The 26,335-nt window shown below is 41.1% G+C and overlaps 3 protein-coding genes and 1 pseudogene across 3 annotated transcripts; 1 reads left to right on the top strand and 3 right to left on the bottom strand.

Annotated features, from left to right (window-relative positions):
• Positions 1–192: 192 nt before the first annotated feature.
• On the top strand, positions 193–7,053 carry LOC102719346 (SWI/SNF complex subunit SWI3C-like). Its single transcript, XM_015842746.2, has 9 exons — positions 193–353; positions 464–1,045; positions 1,136–1,695; positions 2,428–2,782; positions 2,901–2,971; positions 3,647–3,735; positions 4,727–4,767; positions 4,862–5,004; positions 6,050–7,053. The coding sequence occupies exons 1-9, from the start codon at positions 326–328 to the stop codon at positions 6,590–6,592; spliced, it is 2,412 nt and encodes an 803-aa protein (XP_015698232.2). The 5' UTR covers positions 193–325; the 3' UTR covers positions 6,593–7,053.
• LOC102717666 (eukaryotic translation initiation factor 2 subunit gamma-like) lies at positions 7,025–11,736 on the bottom strand. The gene is made up of 9 exons (XM_006663802.3): positions 11,541–11,736; positions 10,931–11,044; positions 10,222–10,283; positions 9,662–9,774; positions 9,293–9,395; positions 8,709–8,936; positions 8,150–8,368; positions 7,804–8,064; positions 7,025–7,723 (listed from the first exon to the last, which is right to left on the bottom strand). The coding sequence occupies exons 2-9, from the start codon at positions 11,034–11,036 to the stop codon at positions 7,421–7,423; spliced, it is 1,395 nt and encodes a 464-aa protein (XP_006663865.2). The 5' UTR covers positions 11,037–11,044; positions 11,541–11,736; the 3' UTR covers positions 7,025–7,420.
• A 2,537-nt stretch (positions 11,737–14,273) lies between these two features.
• LOC121055971 lies at positions 14,274–16,202 on the bottom strand (annotated as a pseudogene).
• Positions 15,827–26,030, bottom strand: LOC102719636 (ankyrin repeat and protein kinase domain-containing protein 1-like). The gene is given in 14 exon segments (XM_015842995.2): positions 15,827–16,384; positions 16,644–16,699; positions 16,701–16,724; positions 16,814–16,938; positions 16,941–16,983; positions 17,604–17,705; positions 18,995–19,144; positions 20,286–20,408; positions 20,528–20,614; positions 22,091–22,230; positions 23,908–24,039; positions 25,462–25,632; positions 25,725–25,790; positions 25,945–26,030. Coding segments are annotated over 14 exon segments (1,311 nt in total). The 5' UTR covers positions 25,967–26,030; the 3' UTR covers positions 15,827–16,314.
• Positions 26,031–26,335: the final 305 nt, after the last annotated feature.

The following is a 26,335-nucleotide window of genomic DNA, read 5'->3' on the forward strand; positions in this document are numbered from 1 at the left end:
CTCAAATTTGATGTTTTGCATATTTCATTTTTAGTATTTTTCTCAACTTTTAGAAAACTTCGAATAGTTTTAGTATCCATTAATCTCATGCTCGACTAATAACTAATACTCATAATATGAATAAACACTTTCTCCCAAATTAGAAGAATGTTCAACGCGTCCAGGTTCAGTAACCGAAGCTCGAATGGTTTGATTGCTGTTGGAAAGCAAAAAAACACAAACAAGAGGGAAGAAATTCGAACGCCTTCGTCACTCGCTACGCACGTGCCGCACTCGCCGGCGACACTCCCGAGCTCCGCCTCCTCCTCCTCCGGCGCCGGCGACGATGCCTCGCAAGGCCCCCTCCACCGCAGGTATGACCCTCCCCCCCTCCCCCTCGCAGTTTAGTGGGGTCCCCTCCTCCTCCCGCGCTGACGCGGCGTCAAAAACCCTATCTCTGGTCCCCCACCCCCACCCCCACTAGATGCGCGGGCCAAGTGGCAGAGGCGGAAGCGCAACGGCAACCCCTCCGCGGCGGCGGGCGACAACTCCGACGACTCCGACTCGGTGGTCGGGGGCGGGTCCGCGGCGGCGAACGGCGGCGGCGGCGGCGGCGACAACCACGACGACGACGACGGCGCGCTCCACGCGACCGTCGCCAACGGGGGCGCGGGAGGGAGCGGAACCCTAGGCGGAGGGGATGACGACCCCGTGCTCGACCTCCGCGAGGCCGAGGTGCTCCCGGGGGGCGAGCGCGTCTCCGCCTTCCCGCCCGCGTACCGCCGCGTGGTCAACCGGCTCCACCACTCCGTGCTCGCTGTCGTGGCGGCGGAGCGCGCCGCGGCTGGCGCTGGCGGCGGAGGCGCCACTGGACCTGCCCCCGCGCTCGAGAATATCTCCCACGGGCAGCTCCAGGTGCTCTCGCACGTGCTCCCTGACCACCCGTCCTTGTCCAACGACCCCGACAAGCCGTCCTCCTACGTCTGCACCCCTCCTCTACTCATGGAGTGCCGCGGCATGCCCAAGCAATTCCTCAACAAAGTGCTCATCGTGCCCAGGCACGCAGGTTTGTTCCTCCTAACCGGAAAACTCTTCTAATGTGCCATACTAGTTGACCATAATGCTAATTTAAGATGGGTTGATTCGAAAATTGTAGATTGGTTCTTGCCGATGATGGTGCACAGATTGGAGAGGCAGGTGCTGCCACATTTCTTCTCAGGGAAGTCCCCAGGGCACACGCCAGACAAATACATAATGTTGAGGAATAGGGTAATTGCAAAGTATTTGGAGCACCCTGAGAAGAAACTTGCATTTGCTGATTGCCAAGGGCTTGTCACAAGCTCGGCTGAGTTGTATGACCTGAGTAGAATAGTTAGGTTTTTGGACACTTGGGGGATCATTAATTACCTTGCGCCTGGGTCTGTTCAACGGGGCTTGAGGATGCTGACATCACTAATCAGGGAGGAGCCATCAGGGGAGTTGCATCTAATGTCTGCTCCCTTGAAATCCATTGATGGTTTGATTTTGTTTGATCGACCAAAATGCAGTGTCAAGGCAGAGGATATTGCCTTTGTGGCATCAATCTCATCTTCTCCAGAGATGGCAAATGGTGATGCTGATTTGGATGAGAAAACATTGTTGGAGAAATTATCTGACAGCTTTTGTAGTTTCTGCGCACAGCCTCTGCCCAGCTTGCACTATGAGTCACAAAAGGAGGTGTGTATAATTCGGACTGCTGATTAGATATTTATCATTCTTCATATGCTGCAGACCTTTGAACATCTTTAAGATATTTGATTATGTAATGCTCTTCACACGTATGTTCCCAACTCCCATACAGACTGTATTCATATCTTTTTCTTTGTGCAAAATGATGCTACTATTTATTACTCTCTCTGTATCATGGTATTTGTGCAACATGTGACCAAGAGGACACAAACCACTAACAATATTTGGTGTAATTAGATTGTATTTGACACCATTAGATGAAATAATTCCTTAAGAGCAATCATACATCAACAGAAATAAAAGAGTATTGTAGTTTTGTATCTTCTTTGTGTGCGTACTGGACAGATATTGTGAAATGGAGGGGGTACTGTGTACCGTGCAAAACTTTGCAATTTTTTATAGCACATCGATGTGAGAAGGAACCATTTAATATCTATGTGCATATGAAGTGTTCCAAAAGTTGACGCGGCTGGCACGATTAATGTTCTGTTGTCAAGCTTTTATGCAGTATACTAGCTAATTGCTTGGAGTTCACTAATCATGTTGGTCCTAGGCGCAAAACCTGTTGACCCACTAGCATCTAGTGCCTTCTTGAATCATGTGCATCGTCAGGGATATCTATATCTCTTGCATATTTAGTAAATTTATTCTGCTGCCTTTTGCAAACTCCCTTTCTTTCTGAAAGAGATTTCACATGCTTTCCTTTAACTTGCTTAACAGGCAGACATTGCTCTTTGCTCGGATTGCTTCCACGATGCAAGATTTGTTATTGGGCACTCAAGCTTAGATTTTCAAAGAGTGGATGGGAAGAAAGATGGAGCAGACAATGATGGGGACAGCTGGACTGATCAGGAAACGTTACTGTTATTGGAGGCCATAGATAAACACAATGAAAACTGGAATGCTGTTGCAGAGCATGTCGGAACAAAGTCAAAAGCACAATGTATTTACCATTTTCTTGGTCTTCCAGTAGAAGACGGATTGCTAGAGAATATTGAAGTACCAGAAGCATCCAGTTCGTCTAAAGTACAAAACAACGGTTTTTTGCGTTCAAATTCCAATGGCAGTACTTCAGGTTTATTCATTGTTAATTTACTGAAAAACATCTCTTTTGATTTGGTTACATATCAGTTCTGATTGACGCAAAAATGCATCTGGCACCATTTTTAAACTGCCATAATTGTTTACCTTAGGAAGCTCTCGTCAAAGTAGCGAAGCTGGACAAATTCCTTTCATTAACACTGCTAATCCGGTCATGTCACTGGTGAGTGACTCTCTAACAGTATATTGTTTGTCATTACGCTCAATTCAATTTTCGGTGCTGCAATCGTTCTGCTTCGTTGCAGTTCTAGTTATCTTCACTGCTTTACAGCCAGCTTTTATTGATACACTCATACACATACATTTGGAGTGCAAATTTCAAATGTGAAATCAAACCCTTGCAAATTTTGAAGACAAATCATCTGTGGAATTGAAAATTGAGTTTTGACAATCAGTAGCTGCTGACCATTTGCTGGTCCTGATAATCGTGATACCAGTGTTGCAGTAATGTAGAACCTTATTATCCAGTGCATAATCAAACATTTCTTTTCAGCATGCACAGCTTGTTGCCATTAAAAATTTCTTTTACTCAAAAAACACCTTATGCAAGACATCTAGGATACATTGTGTGGGCAATCCCAGCTTTAGGTGGAAAGCCATGGGCACTGTAACTTCTTACTTAATATCTAGTGTATGGCCATTAGTTAGCATTGACATGATAGCCAACAGCACAGGATAAGACATGGAAACATCATATCTAGGTGGACCTGAGCAGATAGGTACATAATTTTGAATTTTGATAATAATTATCCCACAAACTAGACCATTTGTTGCTATATTGAGCAAAGCCAGACCTTGTTTATGTATCTGGCTTTACTGTTCAGAGATGATTTTGCAGGTTGCGTTTTTGACCTCTTCAGTAGGACCAAGAGTTGCAGCATCCTGTGCAAGTGCAGCACTATCTGTTTTGACTAGTGATGACTCCAGGTGAGCCATCTATGCTGTGTAGGTTTAGTGATGTGATTATTGAACATTCTTTTTTATTTTTGAAAGGAATAAGACTACATAATCCCCCAACGTTTTACCACCTGATCACTTAACCCCTTCACCTAACAAATTAGGTATTTAACCCCCTAATCAATCTAATACCGTTTAGATTACCCCCTCACGTTGGTTTTGGTGGTTTTGCTCCTTGTTTTGCCATGCAGGCAGATTTTTTTTTTAACATGATTTTTTGATGCCTTGTATATTACACTAATTCGGGTGAATATGATTGCATATGAACTAATTTGGGTAGTTTGTATATTGCACTAATTTTTTTGATGCCATGCTGAACATGATTGCATATGGACTAGAAATTGAAAGCTTTTTGGCTAGATCGTCGGAAACTGAAAGCTAGTAGTACCATTTAACCATTTTTTCCCTTTATGCTAAAGTTGAAAAAGGAAAAAATTGGTTAAATTGTACCGTTAGCTTCCAGTTTTTGACGATCTAGCCAAAAAGCTTTCAATTTTCTAGTGCAAGTGGAACTGTTAGCTTTTAGTTTTCTAGTTCATCTGCAATCATGTTCAGTATGGCATAAAAAAATTAGTGCAATATTCAAACTACCCTAATTAGTCCATATGCAATCATATTCACCCGAATTAGTGCAATATACAAGGCATCAAAAAATCATTTTAAAAAAAAGTCTGCCACCATGGCAAAACAAGGAGCAAAAACACCAAAACCACCGTGAGGGGGTAATCTAAATGGTATTAGATAGATTAGGGGGTTAAATACCTGGTTTGTTAGGTGAGGGGGTTAAGTGATCGGGTGGTAAAACGTTGGGGAGTTATGTAGATTTATTCCTTTTTGAAATGTTATATTGGTTTTGTAACTGGAATGCAAATGTTCTACTTCGGATGTTTACACTTGAGTTTTCATTTGTGTCGCCTTGCTGGATTTCTCTTAACACATTAATGTTCATACATTTGATCAGTTCAATAGGCAATGATGGCCATGCTGCTGGACCGAACAGTGGTATCTGCTTTATTCCCCAAAATAGTAATTCTGCATCCTTTACGATCTTTCGTTTCAAGATGTTACTCTTAACATGCCATTTTGTTTTAAACAGATTCCAACTCGGCCATCTCTTCAGAAAATGTTAGACATGCTGCAATGTGTGGCTTGTCAGCGGCAGCAACTAAGTGTAAACTTTTTGCGGATCAGGAGGAGCGTGAAATTCAGAGATTAACTGCTACCATCATAAATCATCAGGTTTGTTGGAGTACAAAAGATATTCTGCAAATTCATTCAAATGGTTATGGCAACACAGTTGCTTCATTTTGTTGTGGCATAATTTTATTTTCTACTCCCTCCAGTTTGATAATACTTGTCATTTTGAATAACGACATGGTCTTCTAAATTTATATTTGACTGTGATTTTCAATTAAAATATATACAAAAAGTAAACAAATGTTTACTTTTATTAAAATACTATTTATGACTCATCTATACATGTTGTCTCAGTGTTTTTAAACTAAATATTTTAAAAACTATTAATGGTCAAACTTTTAAAAGTTTGATCATACTATTGTCCAAAATGACAAGAATTATGGAACTGGAGGGAGTATGAAATGATGTGTTGTCAGTCCTTGCTTGTTTCTTTCTGGACTTGAAGATGGGATCGTTGAAATCTGATTCTGAATGGGATTATCTATACCGCACAAATAGTAATATATGTATTGGTAATTTGATAAAAAGTTGAACCACAATGGTCTGATTGTGATTTGATGATGGCAGCTCAAAAGTCACATTAACTTGTCAACAAATTGACCAAGCATTGAGAAACAAAGAGGTTCTGACTTCTGAGCATAAAAGATTGTCATCGAGAAGCACCAACTCTTACCAAGCAGGATCTGACTCTTTTATTTGTGATTCTAGCTAATGTGGAGTGTGTGAATAAAGCAGATCCTTCCATGACAATAACATTAATAAGTTTGCAGAAACTTAACTACTCAGGGTTAAAAGCGGCTTTTCTTTAGAACCAAGAGGATCCAACCAGGTTGAATGCTAATTTTAGCTTTGAATCCTTAACCAGCCTAGTGGTCTGTTAACTAACGACCTGGTAACTGACATCAATTGTCCTCCAGGAGTTGGTTCCTAAGTCTAACATGAAATGTATACTTCAGTTTAATAACTAGTAACATAACAGTTATGTAGCTTCCAGTATGTCAATTCCACTTGATTACGCTAAAGTGGGTGATATTTAATGTTGATTTCATCATTTTCATTCGCTGCATTCCGTAACAATAATTTGCAGTTGAAAAGGCTGGAGTTGAAGTTGAAGCAATTTGCGGAGATTGAGACCATTCTTTTGAGGGACAGCGAGCAGGCTGAGAGGGTGAGGCAGGAGCTGCATGCTCAGTGCGTCCGAATGGTTTCAGGGATTCAGTTAGCTTCGCCTAGAGGCAACACCATGGCATCAAATCCATTGAGTCAAGCGAATCTTCGACCACCGGGAATGCCAGGCTCGATGCACCAGACGGCTGGCACGCCAGCTTTCTATGCCAATAACATGCAGGTGCACCCACAGATGGCTTTCTTGCAGCAGCAACAGCAGCAGCAGCAGCAGCACCTCCAGCAGCAACAACAGCAGCACCTCCAGCAGCAGCAGCTGCAGCGGCAGGCTTTCTTCCAGCAACAGCAGCTGCAGCTGCAGCAGCAGCAGCGGCAGCTGCAGATGCTATCTTTCGGGCCTCGGTTGCCTCTTGCAGCAATCAACCCTCCCTCAGGCACGGCAGCACAAAATGTCATGTACAACAACCCTAACCCTGACATGCCCGGTCCATCGAATCAAGGTTGAGACCGCCTTCTGCTAGCAATTAGAGTATTATAGGCTGAGTAGACATTTCGAGGCATCCTAGTTTCCTGAGTCGCAGCTCTGATTTGTGATAGTTAACCATTGTAATTCAATTGCACAATCACAGGTAGAGTGGGGGCATTTTAGAATCTAGATGTTAGGTTTTCAACTCTCTCACAAGCTCCCAATTGTCTGATAGCTTTTCTTATTCCTAGTGCCTAGGTGAGATTGCGTATAGAAGTGATGGCCAATGCTGAACCAAACCATTGTTCCTCCTGACTGCTCCTAGAAGAAGCTTGTGCAAAAATTACATACTTGTGCATTCTTTACATGGTAGCTGTGGCTTATATCTTGAAACTTTTGAAGGAAATTCCATAACTGAGGCAATAGGAAGGGTGTAATGAACATGTCGCAGCAAGTCGCAACTGATTAAGGGAAACCAAGAGATATCCAGAGCGATGCTTTCAGTTGCAACATGTTTAATGCAAACGTGTCAAAACGGGAACAAAAAAACATGCTCAATGCACATTGAGATATGTAAAACAATTCTGATCCATATTCTGTGATCCAAGTAGTAGTAGGTTTCTCACCCACTTCACATTCATAATAACATGGCAAGAAAACACATGATTATCCAAAACTACAGAATGAAAGCAAACTTTAGGAGCGTAGGTGAATTTGGTAGCATGCAATTATATGGTTTACCGAACTCATGTGTTTTCTCCTCCATCTCACAAAAATAGTGCCTAGGAGCTCTCTTCCCTTCCACATCTCTTCTCCTCTTCTCTTCTCTTCACTCAAACTGTAGGATTCTGCCTAAAGAAACGCAGTTCAGAGCGGGCAGGGTGGAACTTCGAGCGTCGTGCCGGCCTGGATCTGGCCCCATCCAATGAGGCGCCAATGCTTCTCCACACGACGGCTGAGGGCAACCTTCTCACCTTTGCTTGTGCAGACAGGGGCAGTAAGCTGAAGCTTGGCGAGATCGTTCTTGACAGCAACCACACGAGCGCCAGTCGACATAGAACCGATATTAAGCATCAGGATTTCACCCTTGGTGAGCTTGGAAACTTTCCCAGCCTTCTCTGTACCTTTTGTCCTCACACCCAACAGCCTCCGAAGAAGGAAGAAGTTGATCTGCGTGAAATGTCCGAACGTGAGTAATGACTGTTTTATTCTAACTGAAGTCATGGAAAAACATAAAAGTTGTGACAAACCTCAAGCTCCACATAGACATCAGGAAGTGACCCGACTTCACCCAGAACCTGTCCAACCAGTCTATCAGCACGTGTCAAGGTTGGATCCATGGTTGTTCCCACACCAATAAGACCTCCCGGCACGGCAAATTGGAGTTCATTCTGCTCAGCATAGAGTGAAACAATCCTTGAATAGATTGGAGTGCATTTGATGTTGCCGCTCTCATCCTTCATTACAATACCAGGGCGAACTTCAATGTTCTGGTTCACCCTCAAAACTCCCTGTAATGGAGCATTACCATTCAGCTCATATTTAACACACAGAACTAGTGATGAAAATATCTAATTATGTTTAAGGAATACATACTCTGAGAATGCTGCCACCAGCTACACCACCCCTAATTTCATCGACCTCTGAACCTGGCTTGTTGACATCAAAGGAGCGAATAACAATCATGTTTGGAGGGGAAGTGAAATTCCTTTCAGGAATGGGGATTTTCTTCACAATGTATTCACAGATCACATCAATGTTGTACTTCAGCTGAGCAGATATTGGCACAACTGGAGCACCTTCAGCTATGGTGCCCTGCAGAGAAAAGCAAATCCATCCATAAACAAAAAGACAGACAAATCTCATGTACTAACTACTCCTTCTGTTCCAAAATATAATCATTTCTAGGATTTAAATCTTGTACCACAATATAAGTATTTTTGGCACTATTTACAATGATAATTTCTCATTAATCACTTTCCAATAAAAATTCTTCCCATTTTATCCTCACCTACCATTCCACCCCTATCCATCCCACATTTATTAAGGGAGATCAGTCTTTTCTTCTCAACCTTAATCTCTACTAAACAACCTAGAAATGCTTACATTTTGGAACAAAGGTAGTACTAGATAAGAACCGATGAACAGTATGGACCTGGATGAATTTCTGGATTGCTTCATGCTGATTCATTGCTGCACTTTCCTGGATAAGATCAATCTTGTTCTGAAGAATGATGATATGTTGGAGACGCATGATTTCAACTGCAGCAAGGTGCTCAGATGTCTGGGGCTGTGGGCAGCTTTCATTCGCTGCTATCAGAAGCAATGCTCCGTCCATGATAGCAGCTCCATTAAGCATCGTAGCCATGAGAATATCGTGCCCCTGTTAATAACAGAGAAAATAGGAATTTTCTCAGGCTACCAAATAAAACCAACGCTAGTGCTAGTTGACCAGAAAACAAATGAAATGACATTATTTTACAATTACTATTTATATGATCGTTGACCTATTAGTGGAAATAATATTTGAATCTAAAAATAAATGCAATTACGGTCCCATGATCATAATTGACACTTGACAGAACAAAGAGTTTTAAAAACAAATATACAGGCTACTGCAAAGCTATGAATTGCATAAACAATAACATTAAACCTTCAGGCTGACAATAAATGATCAGGCTAGGTGTCTCAAAAGTAGAAGAGAACATTCATATGTGACAGAGGGCTATTTCGTCATACCGGGCAATCAACAAAAGAAACATGTCTCAGTAGCTTCATCCTAGTGTTTTCAAACCCAGGCACGTCACAGTGAGGGCTATCTTCTTTTCCGCTTCCATAAGCCCTTTATATAACAAGGAATAAAGTCAATAGACAGTGTACAAAGAGTGCATTTATTGCATCTGAGTTTGACATCAAAGCAGTAATCATATGGAGGTGAATGGTAATTAATTTTATGTTAGCCATTTTTCTGGACAATCAATTATCATACTGATAACTTCTACCAGATATTCACTGGAAAATGAAATATATGGAACATTTTTAACATGCTGAAAGAAATATAAGTCCATCACATTTAAAAAAATTCATGTCAGTGGTCTATTTGCTTACTTGTAGCACATTGGTCGTGGACATTTTTCATCTTCACATTTGTAGATTTTTGCATTAGCATAACCAAGCTTTATAGTGATGTTACGCTCCAGCTCATTCTTGAATCGAACGGTCTAGAAATCACAAGACATCAGAACTATTAAACATAAATAAGTAAATTGCTTTATGAAGCACATGACAATTAGATATGAGAGAAATTAATGAACTACACTGTTATTACATATGGAATGTGTGAAGCAACCAGTCTAGGGCATGAACAACAAACTACTGCATTTATATGGAACAATGCTATGACGGCACATATCTTCTCCACCCTCTTACCATACGAATTCCCAGATACAAATTTTCTGAAACATTAACTGTATAGTTTTGTTAGCATATGTTTTAAAGTTCTCTGCAATTTACTCAAGCATGCAAAAAGGTGAACATATAAGTGTAATGTGGAAGAAAGATTTGGAAAACTCAAGTGTTACTGATACATGAGGCATTTAATTGTCAGGTATACACAGAGTTCAGATTCACACTAGGAAAGAAGCATAATAATGAAGTATGAAAAATACCTGAACTCCAGATATTGCTTTCACAACGGTAGACTTTCCATGTGCCACATGCCCTATGGTACCTAAGATTTTATTTTACAATACGATAAAGAATATCATTCCACTGCAGGAGGTTCACAAATCAGAAGTGCAATAATATACATTGCAAGTCACTAGTTATATATGTGATACAAAACCAGAAACATGCATCTCCATTAGCTATATATTGTATTATCATAAATTTAAAAACTTAGAATGCTTCCTGCCATGCATAATATCTGGCCAAACTAGGAGTCATAATGAACAAGTCAACAAGTATAACCAGAAACAGGGGAGCACTGTAGCCAGGTCTTAAGTGAGACTTCTGACTTCATTATCATTCTAAGGGTCTTCAGTATCATTCTAGGGGTCTTAAGCAGGAGCGTCCAGAGGAGAGAAAATAATTACATCTACATGGAAATGGAACTCCATTATGACACAATAATGGTACTGATGAACTGCAGTAACAAGGATCAAACTATGGATACAGTACAGGAGATGCTTGGTGGTGTACAAGAACCACCATTCATGATGCAAGATAACACATCTAGTTTAACGAAGTATAATCCAAACATTCTTCCAGAAATGATAATATATTGCAGACAAGAAAAACAGGGAAAAAAAGTAATAAGCTATGTAGACTCTGAACCAACAGAACAGCAAAGCATTGCTAAAAGAAATGCATCAGTACCAATATTGATTGTCGCCTGGCGTGAGATAACTTCAGGTGACAGCGGGTGGAGCTTTGTCACGTCAAGCTTACTTAAGTCCTGCTCCATCAGTCCCCGGCGAGACATCTTCGAAACTGGAAATGATATATGACAAGGTCACCTACTGTCTTATTCACCCTCTAAATAGCAATTGCAGCAGGTAAACAGAAAACACACTATGTCACTATGTCCACCACCATATGGATGACCAATGAGACTCAACAAACTAAACTAAAACTAAAATATAGCGTGCATCGTTTCAACTTCTATTGCAATAGCCACAGAGAACAATAGCCACAGGCGATGCTAAACTTGCAACAGATTTCACAGTACAGACACGTCAAAGAAAACTTTTTTCCCCAGCAATCTCAATAAATCCACACTAGTACTGATGCACGATCTCTTGCACAAAATCGCGCTCATGCATGTGAAGGCGGTCGATCCATTAGCTACAGGTTACGCGGCAACGTCCACCCCACCCTCCCCTCATTCGAACCGCGATTCTGATGGCGCAAACTGGCCAGCAGCTAGCCTCTGGGGAGAACCCTAAACCCTAAGAACGGCGAGGGGGACGGGATCATCGATTCTTACCTTCCGGGGTCGATCCCTTCGGCGAGCTTTTTACAGCGTGGGGAGGACAGCTAGAGCAGCACGAAGGGGCGGCAAGCGCGGGGAATGAACGGCGCCGGCAGCGGAGAAGGAGAGCGGGCGGCGGCGGCGGTGGCGGCGAAGGCAGCGGCGTTGGGTGGAGAGGAGAGAGAGTATCGCTGGCTAGTGTTCGGCTTATGTGGGCTTTGGCCTCTTTGGGCCGAACCGGCCCGCCTCGCCCGTCTTCTCTCGTGGATTTTTTTTATTTATACATTTTTAACATTTTTTAAAAATACTCGCTCTGTTTTTTAATCGATACTGTTGACTTTTCAATTTATATTTGACCATTTTTCTTATATAAATATTTTTTATGATTTATTTTATTTCTAAACTAACTTGAAGATGGTTTCTAATTTTGTATATTTACATTAATATTTTGAATAAGTTAAAGTGTATGTCTAAAAATTAATTGTGTCAATTTAAAAATCCCGTTTTTGTTCTATCAGGCACGCGCCACCGTCCTCGTTGCACGTCGGCTGATATCTGCCTACGGTTTGACCTTGGACCTTGGTTCAAACGATGGCTCGTTTGGTTCCGAAAACTTTTGGGTTCAGTGTCATATTGGTCTTTAACCGGATGTTGGAATACTATTTCGATAACTAGTTAAAAAATTAATTATATACGATGTCAGAAAACCACGAGATGAATTTTTAAACCTAATTAATCCGACATTAGCACATGCGAGTTAATATAGCAGCTATCGTTAATTATGGACTAATTAGGCTCAAAAGGTTCGTCTTGCAAATTCCTTTCAAACTATATACTACCTCCGTCCCTAAATGTTTGACGTCGTTGACTTTTTTATACATGTTTGACCATTCGTCTTATTCAATTTTTTTAAAATATGTAAAGTTATATATATGCATAAAAGTATAATTAACAATAAATAATATAATATAAAAATAATTAGTAATTATGTAAAATTTTTGAATAAGACGAATGGTCAAACATGCATTAAAAAGTCAATGGCGGCAAACATTTAGGGACGAAGAGAGTAATTAGTTATTTTTTAAATATATTTAATAATATGTACATTTGTCTAAAGTTTCGATGTGATAGGTAACACGAAAATATTTGGAAACTAAGCAGGGCCCGAGTCTAACGCCAAGGAGGAAATCAACCATGGTTGCTCATAGGCTATTTTTTTAAAAAAAAATTCCCCAAAATTCTTGGTTATGATTTTTAATTACACTGATAATAAACTTTTTGATGAATTTCTTTAACAAAACTATACTATATATCAACATATATAACATATATATTTTTGGTTAATTTTTTTTAAATTTTTTAAATTCTCCTCAAATTTAAAGCCAAAACCACGGTATGCTGTTACCACGCCTCGGTGGAGAGCCCGGTTACCATGATAACATGAACTCTGGTTGCAGATCAGATCAGGCCAACAAGCTTCGCTCAAGTACCTTCCCTCGAATATCGAGGTGGGTCACTGTGGTCAATGAGCTTCGAGGTCACCGTCCCGTCCTCCTTGTCGCCTGAAGACAAGGTGGGGTGATCGGTCCTTCCTCGCTCATGGTGGTGGATTTACTTATAACGACAGATCTATTTGGTGTAATCTGTTGATGGTGATCCTGACAAGAAGCGATGAATCAATGATGCAACTAGCCATACAATGTTGTGGTAGGCCTATTTCTTCCCACATTGTGCTTGTTTCCCCTCCTCCAACATCATCCGGTGCCTTTGTTCACAGGCTGCCACACTACAAGCTCCACGCTAGGAGGGATGAAGAACCGCGACACCGGAATCCAACGCAATATCCGCATCTTTTAGCTTTAGGTTATGCTTATAACCCAAAATTTGAATTTTCAAACTTAAATTTAAAGTTGATTGAGGTTTTTTACCGGAGATTATTTTCAAACTTTAGCTTTTAGATAGCTATAAACACGTATATAAAAGTTTTATTTACAATTTTTTTTAAAAAACATCACATCGGATATACGAACACACATTTGAAGTATTAGACGTAGTCTAATTACAAACAAATCATAGATTCCACCAAGAAACTACGAGACGAATCTTTTGAGCCTAAGTAATCCGTCATTAGCACATGTGGTTATTGTAGCACTTATAACTAATCATGTACTAATTAGGCTAAAAAAATTCATCTCACGATTTCTCCATAACCGTGTAATTAGTTTTAATGTTCATGTATATTTAAGGGTTAATTAAATCAATGCCATTGTAACTTTCACGGATTAAAAAAATATCACTACAATTCGCTTATTTGGACTGATGCCATCGATACTTCTTCGAAATTAGATCCATGCCACTCCGTCATCACTTCCGTCACTCCTCCAACGTTTTCCATCCATCCATCTCGTCCTCCCGTCGAAGGCGCCGACACCACCATGGAGGTGCGCACACGCATCCGAGCGCGACGCCGACGGCCACCGCCGCCACGATGCGCGACCCGCGCGAGAGCGGCTGCCCTTCTCCTCCGCCGCCACCGCCCCCGCCGCGCATCAGGGGGCCCTCCCGTCGGCACGCCAACCGCCAACCTCGCCTTCGCGCGACGCCGGCTGCCGGAGTCATCGTCAGGCGTAATTGCGTGTCCATATATGTTCTCTGCTATGGATGGATGCATGCATGCAGCTGATTAATTAGCTAATACGTATAATGTTGCGGATCGGTGCATGTTTAATTAGAGGTGAAAAACAGAAATTAGAGGCAAATCAAACCACCGACGGATGAAAATTCAGGCGACATGCACCATGCATGGCGGGGGCAGGGCTCACCAGGTTGGCACGACGAATAGTAGAGCTACTGCTGCTGCTGACCGGCGGCCACCGACGAGGAGGAGCCACCACGGTCCATGTAACCCATCTGCCTCAAGATGACGAACAGGTCGTCGCCGCCGCCGCAATCCAACACCCCCATGATCCCCACCGACGGCGGCCACGACGAGGAGCTGTACTCGGCGCCGTGCGCGAATAGGCCGAGCGACGAGCCCGAGCCGGCGCCAGGCGCGAGGCCGGAGGAGGCCGAGGGAGAGCCCGACGACGCAGCAGCCGCCGCCACCGCGCCGGCCTGCGCCTGCGCCTGCACCTGCACCTGGCGTTGGTGGCGGCGTGAGCGCGACCGGCGGTTCTGGAACCAGTAGAAGACGTTGGCATTGCCGACGGCGCCAAAGCGCTCGAGCAGCTTGCGGATGCGGACGGTCTCGTCCTTGGGCAGGTTCACCATGCCACTGTTGAAGATGGACTCGAGTATGAGTATCTGCTCCGGCTTCGACGTCCACCGCGACCTCACTGGCTCCTCCACCGCCGCCGTCGCATGCCTGTCAGAGCTGTGGCCGTCGTCGTCTCCATCCCATTCCCGGCGCACCTGGAGCTCCCGGCGGGCGTAGAGTCCACCGACGTGCTCCCGACGGGCGTCGAGTCGACGACGAGGTCCACAACTGGGAACACCGCTGGACGGGCGTCCTCATCAACAGCTTCGCCACGGGTGTTCGCGCCTGGCTCGTCGGCCCACTATTCCTCACCACTGGCGAGTCACCGGAAGACGACGATGACGACGACCCAGAAGGCTGCCTCCTTGTGCCGTGGTTGGGCGAGTGAGCCGTGACGTGGCTGCCTCCTTGTGTCGTGGTTGGGCGAGTGAGCCGAGCGTCACGTCTCAGGCGGGCGAGCCACCGGCGGATGGCTACCCGGCGGGAGGGCCCCCTAATGCACGGCGGAGGAGGGCAGCCGCTCTCGCGCGGGTCGCGAATCACGGCAACGGTGGCCGTCGGCGTCACACTTGGATGCGTGTGCGCCCCTGCCTCCGTGGTGGTGCCGATGCCTTCGACGGGGAGGACAGGATGGATGGATGGAAAACGTCGGAGGAACGACGGAAGTGATGACGGAGTGGCATGGATCCAATTTCAAAGAAGTATCGATGGCATCAGTTCAAATAAGTGAATTATAGTGGTATTTTTTTAATCCGTAAAAGTTACAATGACATAGATCTAATTAACCCTATATTTAATGCTCCATTTAGGTGTCCAAAAATTCAATGTGATATTTTTTAAAAAAATTTTGTAAACTAAACGGGGCCTTATATTCGGATGACACCATGGAGGTCCAGATGGAGACTAGCACAGATGTCAAACTGAAGAAGAAAATAACGACACTTGCGAGAGGACACCGTTCATTGAGAGAATGTGGAAAGAAAGGGGAGAAAAGGGTAGTTCAAACGGGGCTGGCGATCGAAGGTAGATAAAGAGAAGGATATGACACAAGAAGACACTTCATTAGAGAGAAACATGTGACAAAAGGTGGTGAAAGAGAGGGATGAATGTGTTCGAACATATTATCATCCTCCAACTTTGGACGGCATGCTCTTTGGACCCGCCCAATACAACTCGAACAAATCATCTATCCCGGTCACAACCTCCAAAGGTACTTCGCAGACTGTCACAAAATTGGCAAACAGGTTTGACTATGTTAGCTCACACACAACGAGACCATCAGGTGCTTACACTTTAGCACTCAAGAGGCCAGCGGCTGCGGGTGCAGTTATCCAAGGTTGCATTTGCAGTTCAGGATCTAACTACTGTAGCTTACTAGTTAATACTATACTACCAGTAATCTCCCTAATTGTGAGCCACATCCCCAGGTAAACATACTATGTACAGATAAGATGCTTGGCACTCGTTCGTGATTAGTTATAAGACAAGGCGGATCATTTCAGAATCAGCAGCCTTTACAGAAAATGGTGCTTGCTACTTCTCCTTTTCCTGAGATGCCAGAACTTTGGTTGCATGAGAAATCTTCAAGCATTTGAAAGCCTCCCTGCATTGATTCACAACGGTATAAAGGACTTTGTAAAGTACAAAGGTACGGTGCATACATTGATGATGTGTTCTAGTGTATTTAAGGAGTCCTCATCAAGTGTAAATGTTTTTACCTCAAAATAATTCAATCAGCCGCACATGTATGTTTTAATTCGAGACTTTCTTTGTGGATGTTTTTTCTTTTGGGGATAAGAGCTACAATTATCCTTACAAATAAAAAATTCCATCAATCAACAGGCAGATAGTAAGTTGCAAACCTTAATGTGTCCGCAATCTCAACACTCCCTGGATCCATTTTTAGACCATCAAAAAAATGCATCACACGCCTTTTCATAGTCCTGAATACAGAAGGCCAAGGCAATGCATCAGTAAAAAACATATATGCTGACAAATACAGGTGTGGCGACAAATTATATGTTATATTCACCTTCAGTAACATTTGAGCAGCACCTTCCAGGTAGCAAGCCTTTGGCCAGTCAGGGCGCATCATCCTGCTAGCTTGAGCATCCATCAAAGCTTGGGTACCTTTACCCATCTTCATCCAGCAAAGGCTCTATTTGAGAACAGGGTTGGGTCATCTGGGCACAAATTTACTGCCTGTAACAACACAGCAAACCAACATCACCACATTTATTAATTGCTACCACATTCTGCTCATTCATCGCGTAAGTGCACAGAAATTTGGTCGTGCAGTCGATCAGGTTTCACTAGAATTAGGCTGGTGAAGCAAGGCTGGATTTCATTTCAGACTTAGTAGAGAACACTGCCTGAGACATCCATCCAAATAACATTCCTATCCAAGTAGGTAGAACTACCATTGAAAATTAACTCAGTAGAATGATAAACTCATGCCGTATTTGTAAGAGACATGCAGTATAGTGTGATGCTTTAAATTGAGGTTTTATAATTTATAGCATATATGCATCATACCTATTGAGATTTTATAGCAGTTTGACAAATGACAATAAAATTATTTCCTGCATTCAACTATATGCAAGATTATAGATAGCACTATCTCAGCCCATTTAAAGCCCACACAGGAATTGAATATTAACTTTTACACAAGGGTCACATACAAAAAAAAAAGTAAACAAAAGGGGCACATGAACAAATAAATAAATGCAGTGTTATCTAATTAATGCTACAGGCTAAATACGGCACAAAATTCCCACTGTGAACTGCACTACCAAAGTGATGAATGTGGTGTGGTAATATACCATAGAGTAGAGTTTAAGTGCAGTAAAATAATCTTTTCTCTCGTAGGCCTTCTTTCCCTCTAACTTCATATCAGCTGGCTTCAATTTGTACAGAGGGTCATCCTGGAATACCAAAACAAAGCATTTGGCAAAGGCTGAGGCCTGAGGACATGACACGCTTATGCAAAGACAACAGTAACATCAGGAGTAACTGGAACCTGGCTGGAAACAGGAAATGGCCAGGCTTCAATTTGCAGCTACAAATGTTTTCACAAATCTAATAATATCTAATATAGAATGAAGCTGAGAAATCAAATTTTGGGTCCAGTGCTGACTCAGAAAATAATTTGACAAAACCTATTCCGTACAACTTATACACAAATTGAATTAGCACACAAACAATGGGGGTTTTGTTTGGTTCCAAGAATGAGAATGAAAGGCACCCAGCTAAGAAGCAATCAATAAAAATGGGAATAAAAATGAGCTAAAACTATCATTAGAAACATATATCAAACTGACAGTCTTTACTAACGCCCTTGACTTTTAGACACGTTTGATCATTCGTCGTATTCAAAAAAAAATTATGCAAATATCATTTCATTTTTGAGTTATTTATCATAGAAGGTATTTTAAGCATGACTTATATAAATAAGATGAAAGGTCAAAACATATTTTCAAAAGTCAACGCCATATATTAAAACCCAGAGGGAGTATCAGCATATTTTTTACTATTTGGCCCTTTTAAGAAAGGGAAGGAAACTTATTTTTACAAATAGCTCCTAGCGTCAAGCTGAGCTAACACCCCCACCATCATTCCTTGTCAGTGAAACTGTTGCACATGACTAATGCCAGAGACCTTGGCCCTAAGGTCTAACATCTTAGCGCCAAGTTTGTTGGCACTAAGATGTTGAGGTTTGGGGCCACATTCTTAGAATAAGATTTTAAGGGAGACCATTTGTAAAATATGTTTCTTAAAAGGGCTAAATTGTTCAAAATTTCACTTACTGAACTGCTACTAAAGTACTAAACCCTAACGTGTAAAATAATTCTAGTAAGTTTTCAGTCAATCGACTGTGTTGCCTCCAAAAAGGATTAGTTTGGAAATGTATGCTGCCAAGTACTACCACTGTTTCAAATTCTAGTGCATATTTCAGACTGAACATATTCAGCCCTAATATTTGACAATCATTTTCTGCAAACTACAAAAATGAATATATGTGAAAAAATGAACAGAAATACATTAAAGACATGTTAGTTTATTTCTTGGAAAGAGTGCTTGCGTTCAAGTCAATAGAATTTATCAGAACCTATGGAATAAGTAATGTTCTAATGCAAAGCAGCTGGCTGCTGACCAATGTTCACAACACACAACAATATGAACGTGCATATAGCGTTGATGGTTCAGCTCATACCTCCACTGATGGCAATGATTGCACATAACTAATTACCCCATCAACACTCCAGTTACGCACATGCGGAATAGGATCAGTTACAGGAAGCAGGATCTCAACATCTTCCCGCCTATTGTTATATGCAGCAATTTCTATTGGAAGGTGACCAAACTGTTAAGAATAAAGGGGCAAATTGATTAAAGCTTTTGAAGAAGAGCAAGACAGCTGAAGTAAATCTGCTTATAGCATAGAAACAAGCATCACGAAGAAATCTAGATATTAGCATTACAATCAAAATTAGGTAGAAACAAAGAAATACCCTTCGATAGTTCAATTTTGAAACAGTAATATCTTAGTACACCAGCAACAAGTGTATAACTCATCTGAGTATAACCTAAGAAATTGGAACATAAAAAACCCTGCAATGGCATAGCACTTGTAACAGAACAAAGTGAACTAAATATAGTTGAGATAATTTGCTCAGTACCATCACAAAAGAACATGAATTGCAAAATACCATTGCAAAGAGAATGAGTTGCAAAATACCATTACCATGACCTTTTCCACTTTTGTGCCTGTTCCTATGTTTTCTTCTCTTTTTATCTCCATTCTACTAGTAGAGTTTCTTGGTTTTCCATAGAAGTACAATGTTAGATTGTGATGACAGGCACATGACCCACCTAATATGTTCCTCCATCAAACTCATAAACTGCTAGCAATAGATCCCTTGAAACCATACTAGTGATCAGTTTGATTAACTACTGTGATCAGCGTCAGCATGCTCCTCAATTAAACTCTCCCTAGCAATTAGGCCTCTGAAGGAGTACACATAGCCCTGACAGTTCTATAATTCTCTTTCCCCAAAAGAAGAAACTACCAACAGTTTTGAATGGGAAACCTGAAAATAGTAATAGCATTTTCAAAAACTTTTCACCTTTCAAGGGTATTTTGCAGTCCCTTGACTTTGTGATGGTATTTTCCAACTCAGCGTTTGCAATGGCACTGAGCAAATTTGCTCAACATATTTTGCTTTCATAACCAATTCATATTTGAGATTGTGTGCTATAATCAGAACAATATGTATGCTGGAATATGGATCTATTGTGCTCCTACAAATAATGGTGACATTCATGGAGCCACTACCACTAGGACAGGTTGGAGTCATTCATGAAATTAGAAGATTGGCCTTAAAAGATTAGCCAGTCAAAAATTCACAGTTTGGAATCAGTTTTCTCACATAATTTCCAGTGCTAAAACAACTTCATCATGTGAAGAACATACATGTGCAGCTAATTGGAAAAGAAAAACTTACATCATCTTGAACATTAGGATCTGCACCAGCCTTCAGTAAGCATTCATAGAAGTCTGTTAGACCATTGTTTGCAGCAATTATTAAGGGGGTTACTGTTCCAATACCCTTCACATCAGCGCCAGCCTTATACAGAAAATATTGGGCATGTCTCCTCTAAATTAGAATGTCATAACTTGCACAAATGTTGTTACAGAAGTACTCGTCTTAGTATTTATAGCTAAGAGTTCAACAATGTACCATACCTTAATCAGAAGCTTCACACATTTCAGCGAGCCAGCGTTGATAGCCATGATAAGTGGTGTATACACAGGCCTATGTAGCTTGTTCCACTGATAAAAAGGATTATAAAAGTTAGTAAGATCAAATGATGAAAAGTTGGCAGACATGTTTGATGTGCTGGTAATTGAAGAGGGATTGGTAATGGTAATCCCAGAAATGTTTCCTGCTCCATCTTACTCCACCTAGTGTTATTTGTCAGTGTGAACAAATAGTGAGTATGGTAAGTGTCATTGTTCAATAAAGTCATTTGACATCTGCCTTTTAGGGTGATATTTCATCTAAGATGAAATATAAGAGCATTCAAGGGCTAAAACTACTTCCAAAATGGGCTTACTACAGTTCTCGGCCAAAGGCAGGCTCCACGCAATGTTCATGATAAGTTCTAGACAAGCATGGACCGTAGGCGGTTTTCTCAATCCCCATCTGAACTCCCTCCTTGCATTATTTTGCAATACCAACCATCTAGACATAGGCTCAGACGGGGATACAAAAAAAATTTGTGAAGTCTAGCACTCTACAGAAAAGAGCAAATAAAAAATTATGCACCATTGTAATTATTTTTTAAAAAAAGTATACAGGATGTGCTTCCTTTTGTTACTGTGAGGGGAATATTCTACTTGAGGCCATAGTGATTTCTCTTGCTAGCTCATTTCTTATGATCAAGCCATTATAACTATCTCCAACATCTCAATCCTTCTACGTAGCCAATACATTATAGGCAATGTTGTCTGATCAGCTGATTGAACCTGATCGCCATGGCACCGATCAAACCGATTAATCGAGTCTGATCGGTACAGTACTACAGTCTATGCAGTGTACTAGTGTGCAATATAAAATACAATAATAGAGGAATTATTTGACAGTTAAATGGTAATTACCTTTGAGCTTTGTTGTTTGAGGTGCCCATAACTCCAGATTCTAGTCCTATACTCCATATATTTCTAAGAGACTAAAATTCTAGTCCAATACTCCATAATTAAATTCGACGAGACTAAAGATTGCCCAGCCCAACTCAAAACTCCAAAGTCACATGCTGATCGGTTGATCGCCACCCCTTCTAATCGCCCGATTAATCAGACCTAATCGTCAGCTAATCGGACGATTAGGTTTCTGATCAATCTGATCGTTTCGAATGGCCTAATCGAGGTTAGGGGACCGATAAGCCCAATTAATCGCGATTAATCGGACGATCAGATAACACTGATTATAGGAATGAATTAATCAAGCTCACAATTATTGTGTGAAGACTGACGGTCATAATAATCACCAAAGATCTCATTGATGGTGTTAGCGGCTCCCTCAGTTTTCCCCAAATTAAAAGATCCAGTTTTCACAATTGACGGTAATAACAGTAGTCCAGAAGCAATTTGGTTAGATTGGGTGGTTAATTTATGCATACACCTACTAATAATGGCCCAAACTTATATGGAAAAAGATGATCACAAGATAAAATTGCTGGATAACAATTTACTGCTAGCTTATGACTGTCAATGTAAGCAGCAAGAATATATAATCATGTAACATACATCTGCATGATGATCCAACAAAATCTTCACAACACCATCCTGCTTGAAGAAAGCAGCAAGATGCAGTGGCATCCCATGATTAGAAATTGCATCAACATCAGCACCTTTTGAAATTAAGACTTTTGCTATTTCACTCTCCCCTGTTCAGAAATATAGAGCACAAAAAGATAAACATTGTATGCAAATAAAACAATGCATAATCAACATTTATTTGCACAAGACACGACATACAGCACGACAGTTATTACTGGCGATTTTCCACATGAAATATATACTCACCTAGGGTGAAATATGAGTTATGGAAATTGTTGAATACAAATGCCAAATTGAATCTACAATTAATATATTGAATGTTTCAATACTCGGTGATTTGATTATTGGAGTAAATAGCTATTTCCTAGAAGTGGAGGGACAGCTAGACTTTTCCTGCATCTAAACAATTATAATGTGTAAAACTGAAAAAAGAATGTTTAGTGCATACATATAGACCATCTTGACACTCCAATATTAAGAGGAAAATGCTCACTAACAAAGTAGGTAAATTCATTTTACAGCACAACAAGGTAAGAGCAAATAACCAAAAAAGGCAAAAATTTAAAAATGCTCTATATTAACTATTAATGAGAGCATATGACATTACACTAATTTATAAATGTGCTTATGATCATGTCAGTTAAAAGTAGTTCAAATAAAATTGACACTTTTGCATGACAAAAACACTGTTAATTTACTCTAGATATAAGTAAATTGAATTGATGTCACTAGACGGTACAGTTAAGGTTTGAACTATTGATCAAACTAAGAGCAAAAACAGTGCTCCTGAGTCCTGATACTACATTTACGATATATAGCATCATAGTTCAAGTACAGGCATTTCTCTTGATCCACATCAAAAGACACAATACTAACACAAAATAAACATATATGCAGAATGAATTATCATGGGTGTAGGCCCATGAATTTTCATATTTTAGACTTGAATAGCCACAAGAGTTACACAACACCTCGTAATAAGATAATGATTCTTTCCAGTTTCAGCATAGTTAGGTTGAACATTTGGATATGATACTAGTACTATACGAGATTTCAAGAAATTGGCAGTGATGGTGATGGTAGGTTTGGCTATGGAGGATTTCTATGGATGGATTTATCTAGAAACTTGTTTGTAGTGCCTTATTTAATATGATGGGTGTATCCATTGCCATTTAATTGTATGTGAATTACATAACTAACATTTTAGGTCTAACAATTTTTACTTTTTTTATTCAAGACTTAGGCCGCGTTCGGGCCATCCCATAAGTTAACTAACCCTCTCTCGTTTTTCGCACGCACGCTTCCCGAACTGCTAAACGATGTATTTTTTGCAAAAATTTTCTATAGGAAAGTTGTTTTAAAAAATCATATTAGTCTATTTTATATTTTTTTAATAATTAATAATTAATTACTCATGTACTAATTTATTACTACGTTTTTCACGCTAGGGCATAAGTTAACTTATACCCCTCTACCGAATGGGGCCTTAATGTATAATTATTTGAGATTTGATGCAACACACAGCAAGGTTCTAGCTAGTACATCATTAAAAAGAACTTCTAAAAGCTGGATGACGCTACCATATCTATGCACAACAAAATATGGCATGGAAAACTACCTATTTCTAGCTTGTCAAGAAATGCCTATTTATACTCATAATGGATATTGTGTAATCCATTGCACTTGCTATTGTCTACATCCCTTCAGCATATTAACAATAATTTAAGAAACTGTCCTGTGCACATATGACACTATCTAATTATTCAATATGCATACAAGCGGACCTTTTAAAGCTGCAAAATGGAGAGGTGCAAACCCATCTTTGTCACGCTTATCTGTATTGGCACCATGATCAAGAAGATACTTCACACAATCGATGGCCCCACCACGGACTGCATACGCCAGAGGTGTATAGCCTGTGAAAAACATCAAAAGAAGCTTACCAAAACCAGAGGTTCTAGCAAACAAAAGAAAATGAAGCTCACAAAAAAATCAGAGGCTCTAACAAACAAAAGAAAATGAATCCTAAGATTCTTTTTTCTCTCCAGGTCTTCAAAAGCATGCCTTTGTCCTTAACATATATCTCCTGTTTCATATTATAAGTCACTTTGAGTTTGTCCTAAGTCAAGGTTCTTATAAGTTGACCAAGTTTATAGAAAAATATAGCAGTATTTACAGCACAAAATAAATATAAGATAGAAATATATTCATTGGTGAATTTAATGAAACTAATTTAGTGTTGTAGATGTTAATACATTTTGCTATAAATTTGGTCAAAATTAAAGAGTTTTGACTTAGGACAACCCCAAAGTGACTTATAATATGAAAAGCTGGGAGTATATAACAAGCTTTTACATGAAAATAGAAATTACGATCTCCAGGGTAAAGAAAGCTATAAGTTTCCATCCAGGAAGTATAATATACAGAATATCCTAGTGAAATATCAGTGTCTACACATATTTCTGAGCCTCATTGGCAGAAAATAGAGTTTCTGTTATTCACCTCGAAAAGAAACAAAAACTGTGATAAAAAAAAAACTAGGCTAGCATTTCAGATGTGTAGGTAATCAAACGGTTCTTGTCAATTCACCTTAGGCATGGGGCACTATTGTACAATTGTGTGAGCCATTGATTTGTTAAGATGCTCTCCTTTTAGAATATCAAACAATCAGATATTTGTTAAGATAATTTTGAATATCAAAAAATCAGATATTGCAAACTGAACAACCATACAACTTAAATTCTGAATTTCTGATTATGAAAAGCTATTTCTAGTGGCACAATGCAAAAGGGCATATAATTAAGAAATCATATTCCTTCAAAGTTAGACAATCACGGAGAAAGGGGCAGTTAAATAATGGTGAGCATACTTGAAAAGGCCACCTCACAGAACTTGCAGAAAACGTTCATTAAAATTGGAGTAAAGGTTGTTGGGAGATGTGTAGAGATGGGGAGAGGAAAATCTCACTAATCTGCTTGATAGAGTCACTTGAGAGATTGCATAGGCTACATAAGTCAAGAAAATATGTGACTGAGGTTAAGGGACTATAGGTTCTATACAACCAAGAAATCTGAGGTGTCCTGCAATTATGACCATAAAACATGTCACATTCTCAAATTACGCAGAAACAAAATTGACTTCATGGGGCAATCAAATTAAACAACCAGAAAAATTCCCATCAGGACAAAACATGCAACTGAATAAAACGCAGGGCCCACTACATGCGCGTCGCTACCTGATCATGCCAACCACTAAACAAACATATCGTTATTAGGGCCATAACCTTGAATCGTTAAAAAAAAGCTAGGGTTTGAGAGAGGAGAAGCCGAAGAGACCACCTGAATTATCTGCGTGGTGGACGTCTACCTGGAGCTCCTCGACGAGGTACGCGCACACGGACGACCTCCCGCGGCCGGCGGCGAGGTGCAGCGTCCCGGCACCACGTTCCCTCACGGCCTCCACGGCCTCCTTGAGACAGCCCTTCCCGTCGTCCAGCCTTCTCGCAATCCCTGCGACGAACCCCGAAAAAAAAAACAACCCGACATCCATCAGCGGCGTCGCACCAAAAACGCGACCGAGAAGAAAGAGGGGGGGCGCTTACTCTTGAAGGAACCGAGGTGGCCGTCGGCCGCCGCCTGGAGGAGCCGCCGCTTCAGCGCCATGGGATCTGCGCGGCGGGTAGAGGCCGAGTTAGCTAGGGTTAGTAGGCAGCACATCGGGTCTAGTCGGTAGCGCTACGAGCACATCGGGTCCACTCCTAGGTAGCGCCGTCGCCGGGGGAACAGCTAGCTGGGGGGTGGGGGTTCCGAGGGGTCTCTTACCGCTGGGGAGAGGCGGCGCCATTGGCGATCGACGCAGGCTGTCGTCTCGATTTTGGAATGGCGGAGGAGCACAGCCTACTGCGGTGCTGTGGTCTACTCAAATCCCTATATAGGCACCGAGGCCAAGCGGGCGGCGGGAGGTGGGAGGAGGGGGAGTCGGGGTGCGAAAACGTGCGTGAAAAAAAAAAAAGTCTAGGGGTTGTTTACTTTTTACCCCATATTACATCGGATATTTTTGAACACTAATTTGGATTAGAGTATTAAATATAGATTAATTAAAAAATAATTTCATAAATGAGAGCTAATCTGTAAGATGAATTTTTTTAAGCCTAATTAATCCATAATTAGCAAATGTTTACTGTAGCATCACATACGCTAATCGTGGATTAAT

This window comes from Oryza brachyantha, chromosome 12 (genome assembly GCF_000231095.2).
Source record: "Oryza brachyantha chromosome 12, ObraRS2, whole genome shotgun sequence".
NCBI lineage: Eukaryota > Viridiplantae > Streptophyta > Magnoliopsida > Poales > Poaceae > Oryza > Oryza brachyantha.

Bases quoted from the DNA above. Each gene is read 5' to 3' on its own strand.
- LOC102719346 (XM_015842746.2), top strand. From the start codon at position 326: ATGCCTCGCAAGGCCCCCTCCACCGCAG. The intron at 354-463 runs GTATGACCCTCC...CACCCCCACTAG, and splicing joins CAAGGCCCCCTCCACCGCAG to ATGCGCGGGCCAAGTGGCAG. The intron at 1,046-1,135 runs GTTTGTTCCTCC...CGAAAATTGTAG, and splicing joins CATCGTGCCCAGGCACGCAG to ATTGGTTCTTGCCGATGATG.
- LOC102717666 (XM_006663802.3), bottom strand. From the start codon at position 11,036: ATGTCTCGCCGGGGACTGATGGAGCAGGACTTAAGTAAGCTTGACGTG. The intron at 10,284-10,930 runs GTACTGATGCAT...ATAAAATCTTAG, and splicing joins CCAGGCGACAATCAATATTG to GTACCATAGGGCATGTGGCA. The intron at 9,396-9,661 runs GTAAGCAAATAG...TGTTATATAAAG, and splicing joins CCACGACCAATGTGCTACAA to GGCTTATGGAAGCGGAAAAG.